General features: G+C 33.7%; 1 protein-coding gene across 1 annotated transcript; it reads left to right on the top strand.

The window, feature by feature from the left end:
- Nucleotides 1-382: 382 nt before the first annotated feature.
- Nucleotides 383-18760, top strand: LOC127723648 (uncharacterized). The gene is made up of 3 exons (XM_052230404.1): nt 383-547; nt 942-1104; nt 18741-18760. Exons 1-3 carry the CDS (start codon nt 383-385, stop codon nt 18758-18760), a joined length of 348 nt encoding a protein of 115 aa, XP_052086364.1.
- The last annotated feature ends 684 nt before the right edge of the window (nt 18761-19444 follow it).

Here is a 19444-nt window from a genome sequence, read left to right as displayed (position 1 = left end):
ACTGATATCATCACTAGCCAGTCAACATTGATGTTGTGAGAAGTGCGCCTGTGAATGTGCGCTCGACTCCATTTTCAATTGATTACGATAACCTTTTTTTCTACCGAAGGTCGATCGTTCATGCATCCCGCTACTTCCATCAATAAAAACTGGCCCCCACAACATAGCAAACAATGCTGAAGTGGCGTTAAACACCAACAATCAATCATAAATAAATCAATACTATTGACTTAGATATAAGAAGATGTGGTATGAGTGCCAATGAGGCGACTCTCCATCCAAGTCACAATTTGTAAAAGCAAACCATTTTCTTTCTTTCAGTATGTCAAAAGAAAAAAAAGAAATACAAACAAATTTCTAATGACACCACTTTAGAAACCAAATGGTTGTCCAGTTGGTAAAAGATGCTGGTATCTCTGTGAGAAAGGCTGCTTTGGCATATGGTATCCCTAGATATACAGTACAGGACAAGGTAAACAGGAGGACTGAAATTGCACAACGGTCTGGACCTAAAGCTGTGATATCTACGACAGAAGAGTCTAGGATTGTTACATGGTGCATAGAAATTGGAAAAATAGGGTATCCAAGAACCAGATTTAAATTATTGCATAAAGTAGAGAAAATTTTGGACGGCGATGGCAGACAAACCAAGTTCAAAGACATTCTTCCTGGCAAAGATTGGTATTATGGTTTTAAAGCTCGTCATCTAGAAATTTCAGAGAGAACACCCAATGATCTTAGAAAGGAAAGGCCCATGGTGTCACCTTTCAAGATAAAGAATTGGTTTGAAGTCTTTTCAAAGTATTTGAAGGAAGAGGTAGAGGGTGAAATGGAAATCCTAAGTGACCCATCTAGATTATAGAATGCGGATGTAAGTGGTTCTCCGCTATGTCCTAAGACTACATTGTGGTAAAGTATCAACAATGAGTGGACCAAAACAGGTTTATAACTTCTCTAGCTCAGATAAAACCCAAATCACTGTACTTGCGTGCACTAGTGCAACAGCCCACTATTTACCTTCAATGATTGTTTATCCGGGAATCAGATTTGAATACAACCCGGTTGAAGGTTTTGAAAATGTCATACTTGGCAGAAGCATTAATGGTTGGGTGGATTCAGATCTTTTTCTTACTTGGCTTCGGGATACTTGTGTTCCACACATTAAAGCAAGAAAGGTTTCTCTTCCAGTAGTTTTATTTGTAAATTGCCACTTTACACGCATCAGTTTAGAGGTCAATAAGTTCAGTATAAAGGAAAACTTCGTGATGTATTGTTTGCAGCAACACGCAAGTCATATCATGCAGCCTCTAGATTTATGTATGTTCTCATCCTTAAAATATAATTGGAGGAAATCTGTCAGAACTTATCAGATGGAAAATCCAGGTGAAACGGATACAAAAGCAGTTTTTGCAAAGGTGTTCAAATCAGCATGGGACATGTCAGTTTACGTAGAGAATGCTGTAAAAAGAGGCAGGACTTTTCCCTTCTATAACTGAAAATCCAAAACTTGCACCAAGCTGTTTATTTCCAGAGGTAAAGCTAGATCCATTACCAGTCACATTCTGCATGCAGTTACTTCTACCTTTGATGACAATGCTTCCATTGTAAGTACTGTGCTTCCTACATGTCCTATTGAGTACATCTCGACTGCACCACTATCGAGTGAAATTGGAAATATGTCCAGTGTGCCGAGGCAGAAGAAGAAGCTAGCATCCCCACTTCCAGTTCAATTGCTCCATCAATTTCTGTTTCAAAAGACTGCTTTGGTAAATTCTTACAATTGCAAAAGGCAAAAGAGACGTCTTCAAGAAAAAAAAAGTATGTTCAATTGCCCAAAGCTTTGTCTGATCTTCAAATAAATAAAATTCTGACAGAAAGGAAAGGGAAAAAAAGCACGAAGAAAGAGAAAAGAAAAGAAGAAAGAAAGGAAATAAAGCGACTGAAGGAAATGAAAAGTTTGGAGCCAAAACAAGGAAAAAAGAAACGTAAAAATAAGGCTACGAACAATGGGGAAAATAAATCCTGTGGAGAAAATAAATCCTGTGGAGAAAATAAATCCTGCTACAAATGTGAAATTGAAATAAAAGTTATGTTGACTTCAATTAAATGTGACAATTGTGAACGTCTCTTCCACAGAGCGTGCGCAAATTTATCGCAGTGTGGAGTTTTGAAAGGAGAATCATACCCAGATTACTCGAGTGTGAATTTTGTATACTGATGATGATGATTGTTGAATTCTATTTAAGTTAATAAATTATTGAATGTTAAGATGTTTCCAATAAATCTCTACTAAAATATATGAAATGTTAGTAAACGTCAGTTAGATAGTAATCCAATGCAAACAAAAATATGGAATATCTACACATTTTTGTTCACTAGGTCATTTGAGATATGGCTAATTCTTGACTTCCGTCCCTCTGTCTCGGTCATTAAAAAACAGCTTTGTGTGACACACTCACACTTTTAAAACAGTATAGATAAGTAATTAAACTCTTCAGATATGTTTATAACGAGGTCCTTTCCTGGTGTTAATAAGAAATTATAGCAGTTGTGTTCGTCCATTTGATTAAGTCTATTTAATTTGTTTTGGATTGTTGTATTCGTGATATTATAAGAACAATCGTATACACATTTTTTTTTAAGCGTCTTGACTTTGATATTGCTACCATATCTATTCCTTTCAGGATTAGATATGTCTTTGAAAACCGTTGTAATTCCAATCATTTACATCACTTGGATCATGTTCTACTTGCCTAAGAATCCTGTTATAGGGACTATTTTTCATGCCAAGATAGACAGAAATAATAACTATGACACAAAAGCAATTAGTAATTATAGTAAAAGTTGAATGATAAGTCTGACTCCATTTTCAGAAAACGACATCTGTAACAAACATAAACTTTTAGCTACCGCTTTACAAGCAGAACCAAATACAATGAAAGTCCCAACTATGTATTGGCTTCCGAAGCTACACAAAACACCTTACAAATATAGATTCATTTCGTCTTCAAGCCATTGTTCCACTACTAAATTGTCTATTCTTCTTACCAGTACACTTGGTACAATCAAAAACCTGATAATAAATTGTTCAAATAAGGCCTTCGAAAATAGTGGAATTAATTACTTTTGGAGTGTCAAGAACTCGTTGGAAGTACTTGATAAATTGCATGCATATATTGGTGATTTTGAATCTGTTCAAAGTTTTGATTTTTCTACCCTATATACCACATTTCCTCATATTCTCATTAAGAAAAAATTCACACATCTAATTAAATGGGCATTTAAAAAGTCAGAATGTGAATATATATGTTCAAACTCTTTTAGGTCATTTTTTAGTAGCAATAAACAAAAAAACTATGTCAATTGGACATGCTTTGATACTATATATGCCCTTGAATTTTTACTAGATAACATTTTTGTTCGCTTTGGAGATTCCGTATATCGTCAGGTTATCGGAATTCCAATGGGGACTAACTGTGCACCACTTATTGCGGACCTTTTTTTGTATTGCTATGAGTTACAATTTATGACAAAAATCAGCAAAGACCCATCGAAACAACATCTGATACACAAGTTTAATAATACTTTTAGATATTTGGATGATATTTTGGCTCTCAATAATGACGACTTCAGTATGTATACTAAAGAAATTTATCCTGTTGAACTTACTTTAAATAAAGCTAATACTAACAATGACCACTGCCCTTTCCTCGATCTTGATATCTATATCATTAACGGAAAGCTTAATACTAAAATATATGATAAAAGAGATGATTTTTCATTTCCTATCGTTAATTATCCATTTTTAGATGGTGACGTTCCCTTGTCACCATCTTACGGTGTTTATATATCTCAACTTGTACGATTCGCTCGTGTATGTAACAATGTTTTAGATTTTAACGAGAGAAATTTATGTATTACTGAAAAATTATTACACCAAGGTTTTCGATGTCACAAACTAGTCAAAACATTTACTAAATTTTATCATCGGTACAGTGATCGGGAAGGACGTGCGCCTTGCGCCAATTGCGCTTATCGACCAGAAATGGCGCATAAAGTGACAAATGTAAGCGCCCGCGTGGCGCATGATATTTTTCACTTCGTTTTGAAACGTTGAGATATCGTCAAATGGATTTCCGATCGTATTACGTGCCGCCATGTGTGAGTACACAACTGTGTAGTGTTTACTCCAATGATAGGAGCACCTATGTATTTTTGGACGTCTCGGGTGTTTTCCTATGGTAATAATAGCAACAAGCGGTACCCAAACAGAAAAATAAATGAACAAATTGCTTTCAAATCGTATTCAAATCTCTTTCAAATCGTGATTCTGCGATTTGTTAGTACCATTTGCTTGTGATTCATTAAACAAATTATAAACAAATCAGAATTTGCCAAATTCCCTAAAACTGATTTCTTTGTGATTTCTTTCAATTGTATGATTTGTAAGCAATTTGTTTCTGTTTTTGCGTGATTTCTTTATGATTTGTTTACTTAGAAAATTGTATGAAGTGATCTGAAAGAGATTTGTTAACTTTGTTAGCCAAAATGATGTGATTTCGTTATGATTTGTTTACTTAGAATATCATATGAAATAATTTGAAAATGATTTGTAACTTTGTTAGCTATCATGATGTGATTCATTGATGATTTGCTACAATGAATAAAATGTTAATACATTCGAATTTTCTTTGTTTATCTATCTCTCTGACTTCCGGTTGAGATCAAATTCAAATTTCAAATACTGTTCTACATTAACTGAACAAAGAAGGTTGCAAGATGAGGAGTTGTACTATCAATGATGAGAGTGGTAAGGAATCTCAGTTATTTATTTATAATTTCACACATTCAATTAATACTATTTAACATGTAAAAGGTGTGAAATTTTTAAATTCAGAAACTGTGCATTTAAGTATCTCGATTTAATTTTGTACTGCCAGGATTAATTTTCAAAATAAAAATGTGTAAAAGATGTGTAAACAGTTCGAGACATGCAATTAAAGACTAGCTTCCCGAGCCAGCAGACAAAATTCACTGGCAAGTTTCATGTTTTAATTTTTCATGTTTACTGGCCAGATCCCGGGCAGTAGGGGCAAAGCTACATTAGCAAATTTGGACCAAGACTAAGACTCATCACCTATGTATATATATTCGACATGCATCCTTAAAGTACACGTGGTTGCCCAAGTTTTGTCAAATCTCGTTAGAGTCAAATTCGGAAGAGAAGTAAGAGAAACCTAAACAGAGGGAACGATTCGTCCCTCATCGCAACCAAAGATAGTATTCCTTTTTACAATTAGAGGAGTAGCTAAGGTAAAATGAAGACAAATGCACTTCAAAGTTTGTGGGTAGTCAGGGGCAGAAAATATTTTTGATCTGGATGTAAATGATTTAATCTGTGAATTGATGATTGATCCAAATTTATTGACGATTTACTTGTGATTTGCTTGAGGTAGAAATATATGATATACTTGTGATTTGTTAAAGATCATTCTGATAACAATTTGTTTATAATTTCTTCATAATTTGAAAACAATTTGTTTGTGATTTGCTTGAGGTAGGAATATGATTTACTTCTGATTTGTTAAAGATTTGATAACAATTTCTTTACAATTTATTTACAATTTGAAAACAATTTGTTTGTGATTTGCTTGAAGTAGGAAAGCAATGATCTCTGATTTGTTAATGATTTCAAAACAATTTCTTGACAATTTGTTTGTGATTTGCTTATGAATTGGAAGCAATTTGTTCGTGATTTGTTGTTGTGATTTGTTAGCTCATTTGCATGTGAAATTTTATCACTTTCAAATCATAAAGAAATCATACGATTTGGTTATCATTTATTACCATGATTTGTTCCTCAATTTTTTTTGTTTGGGTATGACTGTTTACCCAAAAAACGTAATTAACCATCATTAATGATATAATTTTTTATAAACAACTTTAAATTTGTGAAAATTGGCTAGTACAAGCGAGAATTCTTCCCTTATTATAATCTTTTAAGTAAGCTTGCTATTATTTCGACTGAAAAACCCAAAAGTATTTGTCTCCATAAAAGGGACTTACCTGTCCTTGTCAATTTTTTTGGTCTTTGTCTCGTTTTTACATTGTGTAAACATGCCTTCAGCGAATTGTTGTTGTGTCTTATCAATTAACGTTGCTCTCTACTGTTATTCTTGTCATCGTGATGAAGTAATAATAATACAAGTGCAGAGGAAATGCCAGAAACGTCCTCTAATACGGAACGTCTGGAATAAGTATGGTATCGACGAAGACCCAAATTTAATGTAAAAAAAAACATGAACATGAACAAGGGAACAGTACCAGTTTTAACATTGTAAATAAAGGTTATCGTAAATATTGCCCGGTTTGGAAGAAGTTATTGTATATTCATTGAAATTGAAATTACAAAATCACAGGAACAATATCCATGATATTAATTAGAATCATACTTGTTAGTACAGTCAAATATACACTTTTTTTATTTTATTTTATTGTAAACGAATGACCCACTCATTTGACAACATGGCCCATTAATTCTAAAAATGGCCCATTGAATTTATTTTTTTGGGGCCCTGGGCCCATAGAGAATAAATTCTTCCAGATCACTGCGTCGGTATAAGGACATCATTCGTAAATATAGCTCAACATGCAGACTTCTTATACGTTCAGGTATTTCACATCCAATTTTTTATGGAAATATTCTTTATAAAGCACAAAAATGTCAGTATTCACCTCTGAAGCTAACAAAACCGTTAAATAGACTTATTAAGAAGGGATATAGTTACGATACTGTTGTCAGGTCATTAAATATTGCATATTTTGGCGTTAATATTGATTCACTTATAGGGTCTTTGCATCGGCACTAAACACATTTATTTAAAAACCAGTTGTTGGCATGACACGGGTTATGTTCTTCTCATATATGTTTTGATGGTATGATACTAAACCCCTAACGGGAAGGATTGTGCCTGATATTCATATGATGAAGACATAATCTTTCAATCAGTTTAATTGAAGTGTGGAGCTGGCATGTCAGTTAACTGCTAGTAGTCTGTTGTTATTTATGTATTATTGTCATTTTGTTTATTTTCTTTGGTTACATCTTCTGACATCAGACTCGGACTTCTCTTGAACTGAATTTAATGTGCGTATTGTTATGCGTTTACTTTTCTACATTGGCCAGAGGTATAGGGGGAGGGTTGAGATCTCATAAACATGTTTAACCCCGCCGCATTTTTGCGCCTGTCCCAAGTCGGAGCCTCTGGCCTTTGTTAGTCTTGTATTATTTTTAATTTTAGTTTCTTGTGTACAATTTGGAGTTTAGTATGGCGTTCATTATCACTGAACTAGTATATATATTTGTTTAGGGGCCAGCTGAAGGACGCCTTCGGGTGCGTGAATTTCTCGCTGCATTGAAGACCTGTTGGTGACCTTCTGCTGTTGTCTGTTCTATGGTCGGGTTGTTGTCTCTTTGACACATTCCCCATTTCCATTCTCAATTTTAATATTGATATTAAAAGACCTTCGAACACCCCTTTTTGCTAGGAGGTCTTTTAATGTCAATATTAACTTAATAATTGAACTAACTTTTACTGACTTCCAAACCGTCAAAACATAAGAAAAGAACACAAAAAACCACTTGCAGATGCATAATTCCCCTGAATTGGACGAGTCTAAATATATTCAATTTAAATGATAGTTAAACAGTATTCAGACTGATATATATTCAAATAACAGTAACCAAATTAAATTGGAAACGGACCGATTAAATGGCAGTACATCATTTAATTATTTATTTATTATAATTTTTGTAGCATTAAAATAATACCATAGGATAGTTTTATAAAATTAAGGGGTAAATTTATATTTTTGAATTCCAATTTTTCAAAATAACAATTTTTTATTCTATAAATAAGTAAATCAAAACCCTATACAACCCTCATTTACAACTGATCAATACATTTCTGCACAAAAACTTCTAGTTATATATATTTGATGTTTTTAATCTGTCAGTAATCATGAAATAGATTCGTAAAGACCAGACCATATGAAAACAGTAAGTAAACTCTTCCAACAATTAGTTAATTAAACAGCCCACTTCTAATCGAACAGACCTTGATGCATAATGTCCTTCACAATATTCAGGTAAATGTTCATTTTGGTTTTGATTCTGTAATTTCCTACACTACGTTACATGCAAATGTAAATAATTAGTGTTGTCTGTTCAGTCAAATTAATTGATAAATCTCGTTTTGTTTGTTTTATCTTTAAATAAAAAACTATGCCTGTAAACTTCAAAGAATAAAATCGTATCAAATAGCCTAAATGTCACATCTTTAGCAACAAGTTATGTAGGTTTGAGTGGCTCAATCAAAACGTGTATAGATGAGATATTTTCGCAAGGTTGAGCATCCTTCTTAAATTGAAATACAATGTATTATAGGAAAACAAACACTTTTATTTTCGTCGTCCGTCATTCCCATTTCGTGTCTAAATAAAGCATAAACACCTTAAAAAAACTTTTACCTTTCTTAGTTTTATAATCGCCTGACATAATCATATCTGATAAATCATAATAAAACAGTAGATAAGAACCATAGTAAAAAAACACATTTATAAATTTGTTTTTATAAGAGTTCAGTTATGTAATAAATTGGATAAAATAAAAATAACAAAAAACATATGGCAAATTTTGCACTATTATTGAGTGATTTAAATGGAAATATTACGTTATAGCATTTTACAAATTCTTGTCTTCGGGTACTATGTACATGGAATAATTGATGAATTTGATTGATTGTTGTTTGCTTTACGTCCATCGGCGAATATTTCATGCATGTTCATGACGATAACACATAAATTTTAAATAGAAAAAGTAGGTCTTGGAATTGGAGGTCGACAGTGAGGTTGGACGTGAAACTTGAATACCACTGGAAAATACGGGTAAATTGAGTAAGGACAGAAATTGAGCCGTGTAACAACTGCCCACATCCGGACCCCTCAAATAATTGGTGCAAGAGGTTTTTTTTCGCAGAGAGCGTTGATCCATGCAATCTACTCTGAAGTCGGCCATCGATATTTACGTGTAGTGTCCAATATCATTTAACGCGTCTAATTTAGGTTAGATAGTTTTAGCTCGCTTAGTAACTGTGAGCATTCTGTGAAACTGTATTGTTTTTTTTGTATGATATTCCATACCACCGCTCTCCTGGTCGGTCACGTGTGAGTGTGTTCACCTCGAGCGGGAGGTTGTTGTTTCGAATCCCGACCGGGTCAAACAAAGACGTTAACATTGGCATTTGCTGTTTCAACGCTAAACACGCGGCATTTAAGAGTAAGAGCACAGACTGGTCGGCTCGGAGTCAGAAATGTGTCCGGGTAGGGTGCCTTTTCTTCCTGCAAACTGTTAGCGTGTGAACTTACACGTTAAAAATCCGGCTCAGCGTGTCGGTCCAGCACAAAGCAGGGTTAATATTCATATTATATTTACATTTTATCGTCCTGAATATGCATTTCATTTGCCTCTGGACGGCATCCATAATCATCATTTTTTTACCGTTACTATACAATGAAGTATTTTTCTTCTACTAGTTTATATTAAACCTTCTTTAATTTCCACCGATCGAAATTAAAAAAAAGGCAGGTGATATTTTTCAACCAAACACTTGTGCCTGTTGGGATATCTTTGAACAAGATTATTAAATTAACTCTGTAATTTTGAGTCATGGGACGATTTTGAGCTTATTATTCTGTATGGGCATTTTTTCTATTACAAAAGACTGTATGTTGACTCTTAATGTTATGATTTATCTGTGTCGATCGTTGGGTTGTTGTCGCATTAATGTATACCTTTAACCTTTATCTCCGTTTATTCAAACCCAAAGGATTGACTTGGGTATAGAAATATTGACATCTCTAGACTTCTCCCGTCGACAGTATACCCTTGCTAAAGGGGTGTGTCCGTTAGGCTGTTCGGATGTATAAATACGCAGCTTCGTCTAGTCGAAATATTAATGTCGTATATCCTATGCCTGGAGTAGTGAGAGTTTCACGCTAACTATATGTTAAAGAACAATTTGAATATCTCTTTGAAGGGGAAATACGATTTACGCACACGTTAAATGATTGAAGCCTCCAAACAACAACAAAGGTCAGCTAAATCTTCAAATAAGTCGCATTGCTGATTTTAAAACATTGTTTGCGCCTTTTGCAAGGAAAATTGTAAATGAAAAAAAAATTACAATAACAAAACAGATCAGTAAGACAATATTAAAAAAATAAACGAAACGGACAAAGTAAGTTGAATCCGTATATAAATTGTTGCTAACATTTTTTTTTCATCCATTTTTGTTTTTCTGACAACTATACCAGATATAAAAAAAAAACTTGAAACAGCAAATTTTGTCACCTTAACGAGACTGCTTTTGCTGAACGCTTCAATATATGAGTTATTGTCACTCAATGAAGATTTTTGTCTGGATATGATACAATGTAACCCCTGATGTGGACTACGTAATTTAATGTTAAAAAAAATTAAATGCAGAGAAACATGAGGAAAGAAATGCTAAAATTTACGCTTAAAAATCAAATATATATAAAAATTGGAAAATTTAGCCAATCATCAACTGAAGACTACTGATTATACATCATTAAATGAAGCTGAGTAATTGATTGCTCCCTTTATGTCTAGTGGCAAATATGTCATGCATATTCACGACGAGATGCAAAATGGATCGACCTGTAGCAAATGATAACAATTTTAGAGTGACACTTTAATAAGATAGAGCGTTGGCTAGAGGTAAAACGTATGCCGTACTAGAATAAAGTTGAACCATGATCAAAATCGTTAAGTTAAGCTATTAGCCCCTCCTCCATCCTCTTTTTTCTCCACGGTAGACGAATGCCTAAAACAAAACGACATGAATTAACAATCAATAATGGCCACTATAAGGAAATGAGATATGGACTTATTTTGTAAATAAATCCCTATTGCAGCCAACATTTCACGGTTCATTTTTGGGACAGGTTTCCACTCAAATACCGTCTGATTATAGATCGGAAATATTAAATCAACTACAAGTTCTTTGATTCTCGGAAATTGTAAATTATGGTATTTTGCTTGCTGTTATTTTTCCCCGATCCTGATTAGGACCCCCTGATTCTAAGGGCGTATCTAATTAGTCATGCCCAAATAACTTTTAGTAAATTGAACCTCAACTAAAAGACCTACAATGGGTTAATAAGTTCGAGGTACAATAAGTAAACAGAAGAGATCCTTTATGAAATGAGATCGTCCCAGGTATCTTAGATAATTATTTTGCGTTGAATAACAATGAAAAATGCACGAACAGGTTTGTAATTTTGTCAAATGACTTTTATGACTTATTGAAGTCTTCTATGAAAAGAAAAGTGGGTGTTATAAGGCAAAGTGTTTTACCCTGTTTCATAGAAAAAATTCCAAAACCTGACTTAAGTACATCCTTAAATAGCTGATAAGTCTCTAAATCTAGCTGGCACTGAAATTCTACATATTACTCTTGTTGTGGTTTGGATTATTTCCTCTACTTCAGAGTTACTTTTATCGAAAATATCATCAGTCATATTTTTCCAATATTATTAGTTACATAGTGTGCTAGTGACCTAATACGATATATATGGGGTCAGTAAATTCCATATGGGGTGAGAGCGAGCTCACCCCATATGGAATATACTGACCCCATATATATCGTATTAGGTCACCAGCACACTGTGTAACGAATTTATCTTATCGACTAACATGTGGTATTTAGAATATTGGCCTATTAAGAACCTACTTCCATTGGTCTATATAGAAACAAATGCCAACAATAACAACTTGTTAGCTTTAAATGTGTTTTATGAATTTATTTCAATCGTTCATCATCAATTTCTTCGTCTGTTGAAACCTTTCAGATTTTTCCTCAACACCGTGTTGTTTTTATAAATGGACATAACACTACTACTAACCGTGTATGGAAATAAGCCCCGCCTACTAACCCAATATGAAATATACACGGTTTCCATGCGGTTGCTTTTTAACCAATCATATTCCTAGAAATGTATAGGAGGTAAGATAAACTATCATCTTCTCCCTCACTTACTAATTGAACATTCTTTTCATTTGATGCAATATCCTCATCACTTGATTTATTTTTATCATTACTTAATACAATTTCCTTTTCACTTGATTCATTATTATTATCACCTTTACTTTCTCTGTCAGAATTGTCTTCATGATATATAGATTTACCAATGTGATTAGTTCAGTGTTCTCAATAAATTTCTGAATAAGAGGAAGAATAATAAGTATTTGAGGCAATCATGAGGGTCGCAAGGCCCGAACCGTGCGTCACAAGCTCAAAAGGGGGTATCCCCCCTCTCGCTAAGGTGGGGGTTCGGGAGGATTAAACCAGCGTTTATGTAGATGTTGTACAGATCAATCAGATTTAGCGGAGTTCGTGAATTAAAATTGGTACTCTATTTGAAATCAAATTGTTTCCATGTTTTTGTATACTACTATTAACTCAACCAACAAGCAACAAATCAATTTTTTTACCTCTGGCCACGGCAACAGGAAGTTTTCGTCTGTTCTTAGATTTTCTCCAGTTGGACACAGAAAAACTAATTAGCTGATCACATTCATCAGACCACAAAGCAGGCCTATTGACAACTACATTCAGCAATACGTTGGACATATCATTCTTCAAACGGTTTCGAAGATTATTTTTTTATTTTTTTGACCCTTGACGATCCCCTTTATTAGGCATAAGATACTAGAAGTGTTAATATTACTTCGACCAGTCCTAAAAATCTAAGTGAGGTACACATATAACTATATACATGTTTACATTTCATTACTTCCCTTAAACACCATTCAAGTGCAGTCATTCCTTCGATCCCAGGAACTATGCGCTTTCTTCTTTAACAAATGAAATTTCAATAAATTCCACTCAGGCGTTAATTCTTCTAATTTGGAATCTGCCGTATGAAAAAAATTGTTCATGAATAATAGCGATTGATTCAACTCCGTAATTTCGAAATTTCTAGGCTCTCTTCACTGGAATCAAGAGTGGATTGAAGATATTTAAGGCCAATAAAATAGGAATATCTGGGAAACGTTTTTCAATGTTGTCAATAACGGCTTTTATGTAATAACATAATGTTTAGCCAAGTTGTACCTCTGCATGACTTCCAATACGTATGTCAAGGAGCTCTAATCTACCACCAAGTTTGAGTTCCTCTTTGGCCGCATTTATTTGAGATTTGCTTTCGGATATCTCCTTTAATTCTGATATTGCACACTCTAACGTAGGACTGACTGCACTGCAGTTAACATACTATTGTTGAAAGAGTCATTCTTCCTAGAATGGGCAAAATAGCATGCAGAATAAACACTAAACCAACAAAATGAGCTTCATTCATTTGTTTAAACAAACCATATGCTGCACTGTCACTTTCTGACAATTCGTTTAGAGTTTGAACAAATGGTATAAAGTCTTCCATAACCGCATTAATTGATGCCTCAAAACTCACTCATCTTGTCTTCTATGCCTTTTTCAGAATTTTGGTACATTTTTGCTTTACATTTGCTTCAAATAATATCTGTCTATAACCTTCAATGTGGCGCAAAAAGCATACCATTTTCATGTAGTGAAATAACTTCCATAGGTAGGGCTTGTGTGCCTCAATATTGCCTATTCATTTCAGGGCAGAATTTGTATCCGTACAAGCAAGGGCCAAACGATAGCAAACACAATGAGTTGCTTATATGTTTTTGTTTTCTCTTTTAAGTATAGCTTACACGTTTGCCTACATTAACGCTAGCTCCATCAGTGCATAATCCAGATACTTTATTCACATTTGATTTCATAGACTCTAAATTTTCCATCAACACAGTATACAAAGTTTTTGAATTTGCGGAGTCAGAATTCTCAGGTAAATTAGCAGTAAAGAGAAAAATCAACCTTCGCAGATTTGGAAACTGGATTCACATACCCTGAATGTATGTTTTCATTTGTTCTAAAGAAGATAAAAAATCAATCATCAATCCATAACTTTCTGTAGCTTTTCAATCAATACACTTTTTAAAGTATCAGAAATAGTTCAGGTAGATTCACTGTAGACCACCATCTTGGATTGTACAATAGCAGTACACAATCGGTCTAGTTCTTTGCCTAAATCTGCAAATTTTGAAACAGATTTGCAATTTATGTGTAAGAATGTTTATTTTTATAAAGAAAAATAAATGATTTATTGCATAATCCAAAATGTTTAAACAAATACCAAATATTTGTTTTTTTTTAGAATAATTTTTTTAACTTAGCTATTTAAGGGGAGATAACTCTTACAGTAAACATTTAATACTGGAATAATAGTGAAATTTTTATTTTTTACTTGTAGCAAGAAAATAAGTTCGGTGACACCCTTTTTTCTTTTTCTTTTCTTAAAGCATATTATAAACCTATCTCTTCATTTTTTATTTTAAAATTCTATCTCATAGATTTCTTTTTATTCACAAAAAAGTGTTTTTAATGGACAATCTATGTAAATTGAGCGATTTTGCACGACTTGTAGCTTAAAAAATAGCAAGGTGATCCATACTTTTTATTATATTTTTGATAAAAAGCATGGTAATTTTGGCATAGTATGAGAAAATTCTATCTGAGGAAATATATACAGATGATCTACCTTGAAATAATTTCTTTTTGTGATCCGTCTGACCTATGATTGAAGTACTTCAAATCGTGTACCTCAATTTGTTCTACAAATTGTAGAAATTTGTTAATTTTAATTTAGCAACCATCTGATCCATGACGAATAAAAGTGAATAAAAAGCTTGGAATAAAATATTATTCTGATTTTCTTTTTTATGATTTTTTTCTTTCTGGAATACTGACACTCCAAAATCTTGTACTTGGTGTTTCTACAAATACACTTGATTTGTTTCTCATGTTTTTCATATTGTGCTTTTTACATAGTAAACTGTAAATACCCTGGTCTGCAACAAATATGAAGTTCCATAACCTTGTCACATGGCAATATGACAAATCTTTTGATGGTAGCCATGAATGCTCAAATTTTTCCAGTGATTGAAAGAGAAAAGCTTAACAACAATTGTTTTGGTGAATTTTATTCAAGTCCTCATTTGGAAAAAGCTTTTCTATGATTTCACGTTGCTCTTCAAAAATTAAAAACTCCAAATATTTTTCACGAATTTTAAATAAATCTATGAGTCAAGCTGAAGAAAAATTTAAATACATGCGTGTTTCATGTTTCCCTATCGTCCATATTTTTTTTTCTCAAAAACGCCTACCCTATGGGAGATCTTCAGATGTCATACCCATTCAATGTAAAAATTAAAACCCATAACTACCTACCCCTTTTTTTCTGACATGAAACAAGGATATCCACATATTCTTTTGTTTGGCCTCACATATATGTTATCAGCCCTTTATTCTATGTATAGAGTACGATGCAGTCCCTCACACATTTTGTAGCACTTAACGAAAAGAAGGAATTCCGTTCAGAAGAAGAAGTAATTGATGTTCTGTACAGTATCAAAATTATTTCTCATTCATGACACATGTGATTTGTAGTGTTTTAATTGTAATATATTTTTTTGTGTATTGACTTCCATAAAAGGACACACTTAAATTACTGTAATTGTAATAAATAATTCTCATCAAAATTTACAAGACTAAACATAAAATTTCTTTTTATTCGCCAGTTTCTGTAACTTATATATGAAAAGTATTGTTAAAACTCAGAAGTGACGAAATTATGTTCTTGTACAGTTGCATTTAGTGCTTCCGTCTGCTATATCTAAAAGGGATTTGCCTTGTCTCAATGCCATTTACAACTTGTCTTTTACTTAATTTTACAACTATATTCTCTATAATCTGACCTTTACTCTGCTTTCGAGCCGCCGGCGCCGACCGGTTAAAGTAATCAGTTATTGATCTTTTGGACATACTTTGTCCAAAAACATTTTTTGTAACTTTCACTACAAACTGCTTGAGTCTGAAAAGAACATATTTGTGCTCGAGCACAAATTTTACTTGACAAAACTCGACATAATCTTTACAGTACTTAACTGTACTCGACTTTGGTCTCGACTTTACTTAATTAGTCTGATTGATTACTTGATAATCTTGGTACAGTCTGAGTACAGTTAAGTGCTGTCGAGATTATGTCGAGTTTCAAGTTAACTCTGTACTCGTCGAGCACAAAATATGGTCTTTTCAGACTCTGAGCAGTTTGTAGTGTTTGTAAAGTTTAGGTTCTTTCAAGCGCATGGATGACGAAAAAACTGGTTCTGCGGGCTGCTCTCACTACCGTTGATTATACTGAAGACTCGGGAACAAGGCGTTAAACAAAAGATGACTACCTATCCCGACCTCGTCGCCGATATTTGCAAAAATCGTTTTATAGATCAGAAATTTTATAGCCGGCAATAAAAAGTTAAAAGACAGCTGCCGGCTTTTATTGAAAACACTGAATCATAAGTTTCGGTTTTTTTATTGTCTCTTTTGAATCTTAATCTTTCTAGCTTATGATGTTGAATGTATTTGTCAAGAACACTAACATATTTTTTTCTATTTTTCTTTCTTCAAACCCCCCAAGGGTGACTGGGGAATAGAAGTATGGTCGCCATTGGTCTTCCTCCGACCGGCAGTAAAACCCTTGCTAAAGTGGGGCGTCCGTTTGGCTGTGCGGGATGTACAAATTTGCAGCCACGTCCGGTCAGAATGGGGACGTTAAATCCGATGCCTCGTGTAAAGAGAGTGCTACGCTCTTTGCACGTTAAGAACCCTTGCAACAACTCTTTGAGGGGTCCGTAGGTGACCTGTTGCAAGGCTAAATTTCTGTCCCTATCCAATATACCCTCATTTCCCGTGGCAGTCTAAATTTCTCCGACCTTAATCCCGGACGCCCCTATTACAGAACCTACATATTGTATTTATTGTTAATTTGTTCTCGTCCTGAATATGCATGAAATATTTGCCACTGGACGTTAAGCAACCAACAATCAATCAATCAATCTTTCTTCAAAGAGTTGCTTCCAGTTGCATTGTTCATAAGGAATGCCAATATCATCATTTTCTTTTTTGACTTACCACTTGTCTATTTTCTTTGTCATTTCGCGAATTCTAAGTGTCTCTTAATGTCTTAGATATTGTCTAACCAATGTGATGTCCACTATATTTTCAGAAAAAAAGGAATTTCCTCCTCCATATTTGATGAAATCTTGCCTTCTGTAAATTTCGTTTTAAATTTACTTTTGGTTGAAAACCGTCAACATCCCTGAGCAAAGTATCTATGAATAATGGTGTTTTACTCTGTGGCAAGTACGTGTAATGAAATTGTGGCAGTTTGTCATAGTCAAGATATGGTCGTGGAGATGGTGCACATAAAATTTCTGTTCGTGGCGGGTTATTTAGACAATAACTACATATTTCATTTACTTTTTGAATTTATATGTTTTGGAGTTTAGTATGACGTCCATTTTCACTGAACTAGTACACATTTTTATTTAGGGGCCAGCTGAAGCCCGCCTCCTCCCATTGGTGGCCTTCGGCTGTTTTCGGCTCTTTGGTCGGGTTGTTGTCTTTTTGACATATTCCCCATTTCCATTCTCAATTTTATTCTCCTTTTTTTATATTCAAAACATAAATCTGCCTGATAACAATGATAATTGATAGATGTTTCGATCTTTTGGAAATAGTGGTGACCAGGAATCTTTTTTTTTTTGTTGATCTTGGAGGCCTCAAAAGATTTTATAATAAATCCTTTGTCTTGGAGAAACTGGCATTCTGCAATAAAGATAGAAAAGTTTTAGTCTGTTAATAAATACAGGCTAGATGATACATTTTAACCTTTTAGTCATAGAATAATACCTTAAAATATCAGAATAATGATATGGAACGGTGAATACACCAACAAAGATATAACGAATAGTCATTGTGTCGTGACCATAGATTTATTACATTTTTTTGTCAGTGTCATTCAGATTTCCATTTTGAATTCTACATGTTGAAGACTTTGTGGTGACATTTTAATGCATATTTCTGTAGTTTTTTATGGTAGTATACTGGAACATTTGTATCATTCCCAATATCCTTACTTGTTTTATCTATGTGCCTATGTATAATTGTGTTTGAAAAAATCATTTATTGTGATGCTATTGTCTTTTCCCTTCTTTCGGTTCTGTCTTCGTGATTTAACAGGAATGATAGACGTTAGTTTTATAATACAATCCAGGCTTATTGGTTACATGTGGAATCATAAAACCTCCCGTAGGACCTTTCTGATCATCTGTCCTCAGTTTCACTTCATTTTCAACAGTCCAGGCATTCTTTTCCATGATACCTTCTTTGTAAAGCTATCTTTGAAATAGAAAGCAGAATCCCGAACTTTCGATGCAACAGACTGGACACCATTTGAACACATGCCTCTATCCTTTTCATCCTGAATTGTAAAAAGGTATGAATGTTCATGAACTATTCTCATATAGTCAGCTGCCCACAAACTGTCATTACTTGGAATGTAATATTTCGGCAGTAAAATTACAATGCTTTGATCATCTGCCTTTATCAACTATTCTTCACCTGAAAAAGTTATAAGTAAATGAAATTGATATCCATCTCATGTGTGTATCAAAATAGTTTTTGAGACAATATGAAAAAAATGATAAACTTTTGCTATGTGTATCATTATAGGTAGTCTACTGGGAGACTGAACCCATCACCTGGAACACATGATTTAATATACAACATCGATCATGCAGTTTTCAAGATAAACAAAATAGAACAAAACATACCCTTCATGTCATAGTGACAATCTACGTGTATTTATCACCATTATAAGGTTTATGCAATAAACGTTATACTCTTTAACATGTTTAACAAAGTTGTAAATTTTTTCATGAAAAACATGGCAGGTAGCTTATTGCACAACACTGCGGTATAACCATTGATTTCTTCAGTATTCCGTGTCATTATTCTGTAAGAACTTGGTGTCCAGAAAACATCAGGCTGTGCAAAGTCATGCCGTGGAAGCTTTCTACAATGTTTTTCATCTGTTACATCTATCATTGCAATTTGCTATTTATAAATTATATCAGGCTTAGCCCATGTTTTGGTTTACGCATGTTAAGTTTTTGTTTCGAGAAAACAAAGCCGTTTTTCAAAGCAAATTGCAAAAAATTAAAATTAATATATAAATACTTAATATATATCAAAGGTACCAGGCTTATAAACAAAATTAGGCCTTAAAAATATATCTGTGTTTTGGGAAACCTCACTATGCCTAGTGTAAAAAACAAATTGGCTCATTTTGGACAAGCACTGTTAAAGTCAGAATTTTCTCCTTACTATAAACCAGTCAAAAAAATTGAGAGAATGAAAAATTGTTTAACTACCAA

Source organism: Mytilus californianus, unplaced genomic scaffold (assembly GCF_021869535.1).
Source record: "Mytilus californianus isolate M0D057914Y unplaced genomic scaffold, xbMytCali1.0.p SCAF_1, whole genome shotgun sequence".
In the NCBI taxonomy this organism is placed as follows: Eukaryota; Metazoa; Mollusca; class Bivalvia; order Mytilida; family Mytilidae; genus Mytilus; species Mytilus californianus.
The sequence above is the reverse complement of the archived record's forward strand: the minus strand, read 5'-3'. Positions and strand labels throughout refer to the sequence as shown.

Bases quoted from the DNA above. Each gene is read 5' to 3' on its own strand.
- LOC127723648 (XM_052230404.1), top strand. From the start codon at position 383: ATGGTTGTCCAGTTGGTAAAAGATGCTGGTATCTCTGTGAGAAAGGCT. The intron at 548-941 runs GTTACATGGTGC...GGACCAAAACAG, and splicing joins CGACAGAAGAGTCTAGGATT to GTTTATAACTTCTCTAGCTC. The intron at 1,105-18,740 runs GTTGGGTGGATT...GTATCATTATAG, and splicing joins ACTTGGCAGAAGCATTAATG to GTAGTCTACTGGGAGACTGA.